A 13,190-nucleotide genomic window follows, 5' to 3' on the forward strand; every position below is an offset into this window, starting at 1 on the left:
CTTTAACAGAGAAAAAAAAACAAAGAAATTACGCTTAAATTGTATTTATTGAATTTCTCGTTAACACCATTTCTCTATCTCTCTCCCGCTACTTCCTCCCCTCGTGGAATGTGTGTCCTTCAAGGGTCCAGTTTCATTTAGTGGTGCCGATAGGGTGGGAACATCCGCATTTTACCAGATTCAACGTGGAAAACTCAATCCGGTGGCACTCTACTATCCGAGTGAGCAACACTTGGATTTTAAGTGCCCTGAATGTGTGGCTGTGCAATGGCAGAGTGGCCAAGTGCCGATTGCAAAGCGAGTCTTTAAACTACGAATTGCAACAATTGCTCCCGTGGCATTTTATACCATGACCTCGTTGGCGTCCGTTGGTGTTACACTTGCACTGGCTTTTCTCGCTTTCAACCTACACTTCCGTAAGCTCAAGTGAGTACTATTGTTACTTAAATTGTTCATATAAAAGATGTCGAGGTTGCATTGTGTTATAACCTTATAACTAACCAGGGGAAATTGCTATATATTTTATGTATACAAATTAGCTACAATTTGTTTTTTTTCCATTTTGAACATTAATTTAACTTGTATTAAGGAAGAAAAGTATGTATTTAGGTTCTATGCAACATTTAATCATGAAGCTAATTCTATGGAAAAGCTCAAAAAATGTCCTGTAGATTGACTCTATTCTGACTTCTAGTTATAGACTTATACTTGATTTAAATAGGAAATGAATTTAATAGGTTAGAGGTAACTAAATATTTATTATTCTAATCTGAAAATTTCTAATTTAAAACGAGTTCCTTGTGTTTTATTTTGGGATTAAGTGTTAATACGATTTTTTTAGTAAAAGAAAAAAGAAGAAATAAACAGTAGATCTACTAAATTGCTTTTTTTTTTAAATCCACGCATAAATTTTAGAGAATATATTTTGTGAGTGAATCCCATAAAAAGTCATGAATTTTTCACTTTTCCTTTCATTTTATATTCTTTTTCTTTTTTTTTTCCTGCAGAGCAATAAAACTGTCGAGTCCTAAATTGAGCAACATTACAGCTGTGGGTTGTATTTTGGTCTACACAGCGGTGATTCTTCTTGGGCTCGACTACTCAACACTTCCGGCCACGGAAGTGGCTTTCTCCACTGTTTGCACGGTAAGAATTTCTCCCCTTTTTTTTTTTTTTGCTCATGATACACTCATCAAAATTGGCGCTGCTCTCCATCCTCCGCTATATTTAGCAGGGTAATGGAAGTTTGCTCTCTTTCTTTCTATATATCATTATGAAGCATTTGTGAATATATACAATTTTTGCTAGGTAGTATAAGACAGCAAGCTAAATTACATAATGCAATTTACAATTTTTTTGTAACTGCCAAATGGATGCCATCACCAAAGAATTCACATGCAGCTCTTTCAAAGAGAAATAAATTAAATTCAATATAGTCTTTCAACGAAGTCTTTAAGACCTATAATCCTGTTTATTCTGGAGTTTTATATGGCTCATTGAGCACCTATTTACTTACACCTATTGTCAATTTTTTAAGAGAATATATTGAATTTTGTGATGTTAAGAGAAATATTTTGAAAACTTTTAAAATATTTTTCCGAAGAAAAATTAAAATTAAAAAAAAATCTTTTCAATTTTCTCTTCTTAAATTAATATGTTCTATTTCCTCAAAATAGTTTTAAAGATTAAAATTTACCATTTAATCAACCTGATTTATGAAAATTTGAGTTTTTTAATGATTTTCTTTAGAATTAATTAAAGTTATTTGAATACAAAACACATAATTTATGTGTATTTATATTTTACAATCCCTATCTTTAATGTTCCCCATCTTTATAAAAGTCCCCATACAAAGAACGATAAAACTAACATAAGTCCACATGCTTAAATATAAGACCAAAATGGGACAAGGTGGGGCGAGGTGTAAATTTGTCGGAAGATGATTTCATTATTTTGTAGAGCTTGAGGCTTTTCATTTAGATTTATGGTCGCAAACAGGTGCCCCTGTTACGACATTTATTCCCATCCTGGCTCACACAGTAAATTTCCCACATGTGTTTTGGAAGATAGTCACCCTCAATAACTCTCGCTCTTGGGCAATCACTCCCCCAATCCCCATCGCTCCACCCCACTCAGGTGCACCCTAAAGCGTGGGAATGTGCGAGACATCATGCCAACATACATGTAGTAGATGTATTATATATATGAAATTGTATACGTACGCAAAGAGCGTGGGAAGATCTTCTAATCAACATTTATGTGGTGCTTTTATGGATGCTTTTGATGGGGTGCGACAAAAGCCCCATGCGTGCAATGCGTTTTCCGTGGTTTCACCACCCTCCCACACCTACATATACTAAACACGAATCATGAGTTTTGGGCATTTTATCCGATTTGGTGACAGAGATGAATTACCTGGTGGATTTATGGGAGAAACGAGTAGCTCTCAATAAATAATTTACTACTACATCTAAATTATTTTGATAATTTATTATTTCTTTTTGAGTCATAAATAAAATGTCTTGAGATTGGAAGAAAAGTGATTTCGTAAAATACTTTATTGATACCTACCTATTTTATATATTTAAAAAAAAACGAGAGACTTAAATTTTAAGTCCTTCAAATTCCGACCTATTTTTAAATGTAAAGAATAGAAAAATTTCATAAAATTAATCCAAATATGTGTACGACAAATGGTCAAGTGTTTATTTTGGGATGTTAACTAAATACAATGAGAATAATTTGTATATATGTACGTACGTACAATTGGAAACCAAAAAGGGAAACTCAAGCTATAATAGAAAGTTGAGAAAACAAACAATTATATGACCCCTGTGTTTGTGTTGTAGTTTAAACTGTATGTACCTTGTATCCAATTACCCAAAAAAGGATTCATCTGGTCTAGACCATTTGATCCATTTCTGTCCCTATTTATTTAACATTGTTTCCTTTAGATTAATTTTATGTTCATGTATGCCACATATATTTCAATATACTTAGGTCTTACAAGTTAAAGGTGAAAGTGCACAAAATTACTAGAAAATTGAGTAAATTTTACTGCCTTGGCGAAAACTAAACTTCATCCGTAGATGATGACTTGTATGAATAAGTAATGAATATGGTGGATTTGCATTTTACCCTCCTTCTCTCTATCTCTCTCCCTTATGCCTCCTTTAAATCCATACAATGTTTCTAACTAAATTTATATAGTACGAGAGGCAAATAAGTACAAAACTTAAATTGCGCGTCTGATGAATTGATTTTGCCACAGAGTACTCTCACAACACAAATACTTTATACCCAAGATGGGGTGCCAAAATTGCGAATTTCTCCATCCTCATTATGCTCCTTTTTTGTGTCCCTCCATGTGCTTTTGATTAAGTGTTTCTCACTCTCAGTAATAGGTCTTTTTTCCACCTACCCATTCCACCCCCCCCCCCAAATATTCTCTATTAGTAACATAGTATTGCACTTAGAGAGCTCTATTTTTCGCTATTTTCCTCCCCTATGGCGATATTTTGGCTCTCCCTGCACCCCCCCCCCTCCCTCATGTTACACAAAAAAAGTGAAAAATAGCTTACAAAATACGATTGAGTGGATTTCAGGGAGAGGAGCTTTAGCGTAAATTAAAGAACAAAATTATTATACATCAGAGGATAAAATTCTTTCATGAAATAACACAGACCAATTTATTTTACAGGCACGAGTTTATCTTCTATCTGCGGGTTTCTCATTGGCTTTTGGCTCAATGTTCGCCAAAACATACAGAGTTCATCGTATTTTCACCCGTAGTGGCGGTAGTGTGTGCAAGGATAAAATGCTCCAAGATACCCAACTAATCTCCCTTGTCTGTGCCCTCCTACTACTTGATGGCCTTGTGGTGACATTGTGGATTGTGACGGATCCCATGGAGCGCCATTTGAACAACCTCAGCTTGGAGATTAGCTCAATTGACCGGAGTGTTGTCTACCAGCCACAGGTGAGGAGTTAGTTGTTATATTGTAGAGAAATTCTTATTGTGAAATTTATTGTGCTAAATTTAACATAACATTCACCTATTTTTATCCCTTACCTTTCCCTTTTTTATTTTCACTTTCTAAAAAAGACATTTTCAATCTTTCCTAACCACCCTCGCGTCAAAGATAAATTGCTTTATTTAGCTACATTTATTTTCTCTCTCACACACACACACACACACTACCGCACCTAGACAAAATTTATATAGGTAATCTCTATATATATTCTTTTATCAGTCAAGTGGATTATCAAAATGATTTGGGTGTTATTTGCGTACACAATATACACTAATAATAGGGGTTTAGCATAAAAAATGCAGCATAAGTTAGTAATGAAAACTCTCACTATATAATTAAATATTATTCTTTAGGTTTAGAACAACAAAAATCCGACAAAAGGTACCTGTAGTCTTTAAAAATAATGAAAATTGTAGTTAAGTATATCAGAATACCCTAGAATATTTTGTGAATGCTTTACCGGATAAACCCCAGATTTACCCAATATATTTGAAGTTTTTTAGTATTTGTTTTAATTTATTTTTCCTCTTCTTTACACCAGATTTTTTTTAAAAAATAAATCTCAAAGAGGTAAAGAATCTCTAATACTTTAAACAACAAAAAAATCCTACCTATCCACAAGATTGAAATGAAGAGTTAAAAGAAAAGCTCCAATAATTAAAATATCTAGGTATAACAGTACAGTTTCCACTTCAATTAAAATCAAAAATAACAATTCTTTTTGGTTACGAAAAGAATTTTCTCACAAAATAAATATTTTTCCAGCAAAGTCTGCGAAAGTTTTCCCCGTGATGGCTTAAAACAAAAACAAAAAAAAAGCAAAACCACAAAAACTTCACCATCCTTTTCATCCAAAATTAAATACGATCGCAATTTTCGCTTGAAATAAATTGGACGTGTATAGGGCACGGGAGATGAGTGAAATGTGCAATTAATTTGGGATTAATTAATTACAACCCATCTCTTCCCGGGAGGAGTCTCACAGGCGCGGTTTCTCCCGCGTGACGCTTAAAGTGACCACACTCTGGTGTGTCTTTGGTGAATATTTAATGAGGGTAAATTAACTTTTTCTCGTGGCCAGTGCGAACTCTCTCTCTCTCTCTCACTCCTCTTCCACCCGCATGAGAGATTTGTTGCTTTATTCCCATTGGAAAATCCTTCATTCTGTTTACTTTCACCTTCCTCCTCCTTCCTTCTCTTGACTAAATTTGCATGGAAGCCGTAAATCTTCCACAAACAATCACATGATTTATGTATATATATATATATATATATAGTTGGGTATAGGGTTGATGTTTTCATGTACTGATGAAGGTATCTGATTTTAATCTCTACCATGGCAGACAAGGATTTATATCGTTGATTAAAACCCGCGCAATTGACTTATTCCGCTGCAGGTTGAGGTGTGTCGATCGCAGCATAGCAGTAGTTGGTTAGGTGCTCTTTATGCCTACAAAGGACTACTCCTTGTTGTGGGTGTCTACATGGCCTGGGAGACGCGACATGTGAAAATTTCCGCATTGAATGATTCACAATATATTGGGGTATCTGTGTATTCTGTCGTGATTACGAGTGCCATTGTCGTGGTTCTGGCCAATCTCATTTCGGAGCGTGTCACATTAGCCTTCATCACGATCGCTGCCCTCATTCTCACGTCCACCACGGCCACACTGTGTCTCCTCTTCCTACCCAAACTCTACGACATATGGAATCATGGGGATGATGTGGCGGATCCCATTGGACGGAGTATGGGCCTAAAAATGGAATTTAACACACGGCGTTTTGTGATGGATGACCGACGGGAGCTGCAGTATCGCGTTGAGGTGCAAAATCGCGTGTACAGGAAGGAAGTGGCAGCACTTGATGCGGAAATTCAGAAACTTGAGAAGCTCCTGGAATCCACATCGTCCTCAACGTCGTCCAATATATCCCTTAGTCGGCATATAAAAACGGAATTGAGTATTGTGAATGAGGGTGCAACACCACCCAAACCTAGAACACCTAGCATTGGTGGTGGACTTCCATTGTTACTACTTTCGGTGCTTCCACCTGTAATACCACGAGCTAGTTGGCCATCAGCGGATCATATGCAGGTAAAATGTTTTCCATTTACTTAAATTACTTTAAAATTCAGGAAAAGGAGGGGAAAATTCAATTTTCCATTCAAATTCTATTTCTAATTTAATTTTTTTTTCGATGAATTATTTACAAGTTCATCGGTTATCCACATAATAAATTATTTAGTTCATTGATTAATTAATCAATTTCATTTCCTCTCGCTAATACGATAACCACGAATTTAAATCTGTATTCAATTAGATGTAGTTAAATGTTTAATTTGGCGAGAAACAATTAATTCGAATTAAATGAAATAAATACATTTGTGAGTCAAATTCAAACAACTTTTATAATTAAATTCTAAAAGCTTTTTTTTTGTTGGTAAACATAATAACTTAATTAGAATTAAAATTACATATAGAGTTATATGAATACTTTATATTATTTTTTTAATATAAATATAATTTTTTTTCTATTTTTAGAATTAATTGTAATTTGAATTTATTATGGGGTCTTCAGGTTTGAGGTTTCAGTTGAATTGGATATTTTAAAAAACGGATTTTCGGTCTTATTCTCGGATAATTAGATTTTATTCCCGGCCAACGTTTCGGACTGTTTGAGTCCTTCCTCAGGGCCTACAACAATATAAAAGATGATTAAGACTCAAAACGACCTACATGACATTATTTTCTTACAAGTAATAGACAAATTTAACCACGTCAAGAAATAACAAAAAATTCACTACATCCACAACACAATCCTCCTTATCTTGTCTCATTGGTGGCCAATGTACATAGGTCGTTTTGAGTCTTAATCATCTTTTATATTGTTGTAGGCCCTGAGGAAGGACTCAAACAGTCCGAAACGTTGGCCGGGAATAAAATCTAATTATCCGAGAATAAGACCGAAAATCCGTTTTTTAAAATATCCAATTCATCACCCACGGTCGCCCCTCTACAAATTGGTTTCAGTTGAGTTCTACATCTTTTAGGGTCTAGATCTTCTAAAGTCGAGGTTTTCTAAGGTCTAAGAAGTCTTCCATGATCTAGCCATCAATAATCTATTATTTAAACTTCAAAGAAAATATTACAAAAAATTTCTAGGCCCCAATGCGACGATCAGTCACCTTTAGTTCGCAACCTCAACTCGATGAACCCTGTGGGAGTACAACAATTCGCCTACCCGCCATAGATCTACTAAATCTCCGACTAACCCATCAACAAGCAACAGCAGAACGATCTGGATGGTTAAATCGCATCCGAGGGCTATTTCTAAGTTCACGACCATCCAGTCGGAAGACATCGACAGTCTCAATTAGTGGCGCTGCGGCCGGTGGTGCAGCAGGAAGTGGAATTGCGGCCGCACTAAAAGCCCACATGGGTCTCCTGAGTGGATTAGTTCCCTCTGGGGTTGGTACATCCTCATGTCATGCCCTCAATACAGCTGGAAGTGGATTTAAGGCAATGCGACGAACTTCCTTAGCACGCAGTGGAGGTTCATTGCATACATCACATGCGGACATGGGGGAGGCACCCTATATGAGGCCGCGTCATCGAAAATTTACTCCACCAGCTTTCATCATTAGTGGTTCTGTGCTATTTGACAATCAAACCCCACCGCCGGAACTGGAGGAGATTCACGGTTCAGAGCCGCGTGTTAATTTTCAACTTCCCAGCGGACGACGTCCCTCTATTGTGCATCAATCATCACAGCCAACACTAAGGGAACGCGTCAAGGGCTCCCCGCGATTTCCTCATCGAATCATCCCAACATCCAGTTTGAGTGCACTACAAGAATCCAATGGTGAGTTGGAAATTTCTTTCTTTTTATTTTTAAATCCTTCTCTAGCCTATTGTTTGCACAATTATTTGCATTAAATAAACCACAAGTTTTGTTTTAATCCTCAATTAGCAACTATTACAAATTCCCAAAATTCAAAAAAGCAGAAAGTTCAACAAAGACAAATCGACGAAGAAAAGTTATAAATTTTTTTTGAAGAAGAAGAATAGTCGAGTTATTTTTCTTTCATTTCTGAATTGTTTTCTTCCATTGTGATGGAGGAAGAATATAACGTGATTTATCTATGATTCAAGAATCACTGTAATTGAGTGGAGAACAAACATAATTTGACCTACCTATGACGTTTGGAATATAGTATACCTATGTATATATTGAAGAGTACTCAAAATGGAATGGTTTTCTCTTGAGAAAAAGAAAGAAAAATTTATCAAATTGAGGAATTCCGTGTCGACTTTCTCACTTTTCTTTTAACCACCACCACACAATGTTTTGTTTGACAATGGTAAAGCAACCAAAATGCGGAGAGAAGATAGTTTTTTTCTTCCATCAAAACCTACGAGAAAATCCTTGAGGAAATTTGTACCAACGGGAAGCACAGACAAATATTCTCTCTTCTTGCAGGTGGAAACTTGGCAGATTCACAACATCATCAAGCTAAGTGGAAATCGATGGAGGAGTCAACATTCAATTATACCGCCAACAGCAATCACGCCAGTATTCGACCCCTCACCTTTCTCCCAACCACCCATGGGGTATCCGAGGGCTCCAGCTTGGCCGATGGGGAGACAAGTGGTGGTGGTGACGGTGTAGTAGATAATTGCCCCCAGAACCAATCTGTCGTGGAGGAGGAAGTAGCTGCAATTTAATCATGGTACCATCATTTACTTTTGGGCCAATTGACTGCACAGACTTTCACACCTCCTTCCGGCAATACGGGGACTTTTGGGGTTGTATGGCAAATTGAAAAAAAAAAGATGATGACACTCTCAATTAGCTATAAGTGTGTTCAAAAATCTTCTATACAACAATATTATACAATTAACGGTGTTCAACGGAAAGCGCGCGTGTGTGTGTATGTGTGTAAAACATTTTCTCAAGATGCTGAGTGAGAAAATAACACAATATAGAAAACACGCGAAAGCATTTCACAACCTGCCCCAGTTCCTTCCTTAAATCCCTCTTGCTGTGAACATAGTCGTTAAATCTAATTAATAATTGTGATCTTCTCACCCCTTGAGACACTCTTTTAATACCATACCCCTACCGCGGTACCCCCACACACCCCATAAATTCACCGTGAGAAATAATCATTAACTTAGTGATTAAGTGTGATGAATGTTTTCTGTATGTTTCTCACCTCAATATACATACATAGGTACGTATGATATTTATAGGTATATGTATAATAAATCTCCATATACAACATTATAAATGAAAAAAAAAGAAGGAATATTTGAAAGACACGAGTTAATCTTTGAATTCTTTACATAATATTTTTCTTGCATTATTTTTGTGGGATGTTTGCAATGGAAATTTAGCTCATTTATTGGTGTCCTCAATTAAGAATATATCCATTTAGTAGCACCTGATAAAAAAAAATTGAGAAAAAATCAGAAAGATGTGACAAAAAATTATGTTCCTTTAACATTGAATTTTATAGTGTGGAGTGGATATTCAATATGGAGTATTTAAAGCTTTATTGCAAGATTTATTTTTTTACTTGTTTTATCCATCACTCAAAGTACGTACATAATCTCCAACATTTAATAGGTACTGAATTTTCCGCAAAAATATGTTTTTTTTTCTCAAAATCCCTTCATGTACAAATAATTATTCTATACATTTGGTAAAATTTCAAAATCACTGTAAATTTTATATAATGTATATTTTTTCACTTTTATCCACCGGAGGATTTTCTATTTTCCCACTCGAACACAAAAAAAAACAGTTTATCCCACAACATTAAATCGATAAAAAGCTTCCACAGTAGGTATATTTGCTTAACAAAAGAAAAGTAAATATTGTTGAATAAACTACCTATGTATAAAGATGGTACGGTAAAAAATAGGAAGGGAAAAGCTTTGTTAGAAAACTTAATTTTCATTGCAAATAAATTGTCCCACAGCTTATTTCACCTGATGTCATGTTTAATTATTTTATGGCTATGGGAATGAAACAATGCGTGAGAGCGAGGACGAAGGGAGAAAAACCATGAATAGACAAAATGTATTTATATATGGACATGAGTAAAAGGGATGAAGAAAATACCATGAATCCTCTCTCCATGGCTCTGCAGGCGGAGATTTTGAAGGAAAAATGACAAATTACCAATTATCCCAAACAATACCCGGGAATGTGAGATTGCGCGTGAAAAGTTGCCAGCAATTAATTTTTTTTCACACTCCTAATGACTCCACACAAGATATTATATTAATATTAATTAACAAGAGGATATTGTAATCATATGCCATATCTTTTCTCCTCTATTTTTTTATTTCCTAAAAAATTCTTTACTGAGCCAGACATTGTGCAAAAGAAAAAAAAATTAATATGAAACTTACCACAGCAATTAAATCTTATGACAAGAGTAATGTATATAGATAGAGATTTAAGGGAAAGAGACATTTTATTTTTAAGGATAAAATTAAATATATACCTTATCAATTGAAAAAGCTATTTATAATAATTATAATTAAAAAAAAAAAGAATTTTCTTATTCTTTTAGAGAATACCTACAAAAAAATTCTTGCGGATATAAATTTAATTTGAATGATAAGAAAAAAAATAAATCAATTGATAGTTAACGTCTTGTAGATAAAACTAACAAAAAAAATTGAGTAATTTGAGAGGATTTGGAGTCCTCAGATGGACCAGAGTATTGATAATATGAAAATCAAATTATAAAAAAAATGTCAGTGTGTTAACTTTCAAAGAGATTAAGCAATATTTTTGAAAGAATTACCTTTTTATGTTTAAATTTTCTTCATTGTGTTTCCAAAAAAAAAACGTAAATAGTTCATAACAAAAAAAAAATAAACAATACATGTATAAGAGAAAAGGAATTAGGGGAGACCGGGGTAAAAATAGTCATTTTGGAATTTTCAAATGCCAATTTCTCCCAAAATATAAATCGGAAAAATCGGAAAAAATTAGGGTGCAAAGCCCTACCAACCTATAATTTTTGACAGTAATTTGGAGGTTATCCGATCAGTACTTTAGGAGTTAAAAATGAAAATAGATTTTTGGCCCATTTCCCAAACTTTTGCGTATTGAGAAAAACGCGTTTTCCGAACATTTCCTTCAGCAGTTTTCCCATCTGATAATTTTTCTCACTAGCTGGATTAGTGCAGAAAATGTTGTCAAGGTGTATTCTTTAATAACTTTTAATGATTTTTCTCTACAATTTTTTGAATCAAAACATACCCCTTGGGGTAGATCTAGTCATCCCATGTAAATCATATGGGAGATCGAAATTTTTGGCATATTTTCTATCCATTTGTTGCAAAATGGCGTGTTTGAGAAAATCGCAAAATTCTCTGTTTTAGTGCGTATAAAAGTGAAATTCCTTGTCGCGGATCAAAAGGTGAGAAGTTTAGCTATCAACTACTATCAATCTCTCAGTTGGAAAATCATTGGAAATGTCGGAAAATTTGACCGACTTTATTTAGCCAACTGGTGACTATATTTACCCGCCGCGTTTAAAAAAAGTCAGAAGCGGAAGGGTTTAGGAAAAGCTCGAAAACTCATATTTCCCGTGGAGATAGAGAAAAGTGGTCTGAGACAAAGTTGTAGGCCAGGAAATTTCCTATAAGAATGACCTATCGAGGAAATTTTCTTGCCCTTGGGGAATCCTGCAGATAAGGATTTACGCAAATTGACTATTTTTACCCCGGTCTCCCCTAAATTTAATGCAATATCCTGTGAAATAACAAAAAAACATGCAAAAAAAAACAACATAATACCTAAGTGAATAAAATATAAAATGGTGAATAAAATTCATTTTGTGCTGAATACTCTCTCTATTGTTACTTCGCAGTCTAATTTTTAATTTCCCGCCCTTTCAATTGTGCTTTCATTCAACAATCATTATTGCTTTTGATTATGTATTAATTCTTTTTTTTTGTATTGTATTTGATTTATCGGCAGCAATTAAATCGAAATATAATCTCGATAGAATATTATTTTGAATATTTAGAATTTTTTCTTCGATTCTAAATTCCTCTAAGTACCTAACGAAAAAATCCTCAAATTAGCGTGGAAAATTCTCTAGAATTATTTCAGCCTTCTAATAATCATTTAGTCTTTTTAGGTCTCTAACAAAAAAAATCTAATTTAATTAATTACACACTAAGATACCTCTAAAATCTAAATTCCTTTTTTTTCTTTAATTCTTTCTTTACATTTCAAGTATAAAATTTTCCAATATTTTACTTTTGAACGTTGAGAAAAAAGAAAAAAAAATAACAATGAATTTTTCTTCTTACAGAGAGAAAAGAGACTTTTTTTTGGCGATTTTGGGGATGAAATTCAAGTGCAATCATGAGTAAATGGGTGTAAGAAATGAAATCCATTCTTTTGGGACTTCTTTTGCTTCTTCGCCCAAGAAGATTGTGTGACAGAGAAATGTTGCGTTCCCATAGAGATTTTTCAGCAGACGCGCACCAAATTAATATTCTCTTCTCCACACAATGACTTCATTGCCATTTGTCTAATCTTCAAGTTATTGCCCTAAATCTCACTGGGATTTTCTCGATTTCTTCTCATTTTTTTTCTTTATTCATTCTTTCCATCGGGCTTTTAGTATTATTTGTAGGCATTTTATTTCCCAAAGGGATCCCCCTCCTATAATCTGAGAAATTAAAATTAAAATAAGAATCGGTGTGCGAACAAGAAAAGATACAGTAAAATTTCCATAGAAAAAACTTTAAAGTTTAAAGAACTTAAAGGTTATTATTAAGCGTTTTATAACAAGAAATTCTAATGAAATTTTCTTTTAAAGAAAATTCCTGTTAAAAAATTTAAACAAAGGAGCTAATTCTGGCAAAAATATTTTCTTTTCTTTTCTTACAATTCGTGAGTTATAAGGTTTTTTGGCATTCTCACAAAAAAAACTTATAAATTTGTAAGATCTAAAAAGTTTCACAGTTCAACTTTTAGACCACGTCGCGAGAAACATTTTTGCTATAATAGAAAAGAAAAGGTTTTGGTATTCCGGCCGAATTTTTTCTTATAACTTGTAAGAAAATCTTACAAAATCATATGTTTTATAAGGACCTGCCGAGGTGCTTTTTCAATCTT

At 34.2% G+C, this 13,190-nt stretch overlaps 2 protein-coding genes across 3 annotated transcripts in view; both read left to right on the forward strand.

Moving 5' to 3' along the window:
* The window catches only part of LOC129791154 (gamma-aminobutyric acid type B receptor subunit 2), a 32,230-nt gene extending 23,205 nt beyond the window's left edge, over window positions 1-9,025 (forward strand). For both annotated transcript variants that reach the window (XM_055829159.1, XM_055829161.1), the window contains exons 9-14: window positions 125-426; window positions 1,008-1,146; window positions 3,701-3,979; window positions 5,432-6,127; window positions 7,196-7,895; window positions 8,514-9,025. In XM_055829159.1, coding sequence (XP_055685134.1) covers window positions 125-426; window positions 1,008-1,146; window positions 3,701-3,979; window positions 5,432-6,127; window positions 7,196-7,895; window positions 8,514-8,758 — 2,361 coding nt within the window. In that variant the 3' untranslated portion in view covers window positions 8,759-9,025. The remainder of the gene's footprint in view (window positions 1-124; window positions 427-1,007; window positions 1,147-3,700; window positions 3,980-5,431; window positions 6,128-7,195; window positions 7,896-8,513) is intronic.
* The window catches only part of LOC129791160 (ethanolaminephosphotransferase 1), a 245,240-nt gene that overhangs the window by 48,733 nt on the left and 183,317 nt on the right, over window positions 1-13,190 (forward strand). The gene's annotated exons all lie outside the window — the stretch shown is intronic.

Source organism: Lutzomyia longipalpis, chromosome 2 (assembly GCF_024334085.1).
Source record: "Lutzomyia longipalpis isolate SR_M1_2022 chromosome 2, ASM2433408v1".
NCBI lineage: Eukaryota > Metazoa > Arthropoda > Insecta > Diptera > Psychodidae > Lutzomyia > Lutzomyia longipalpis.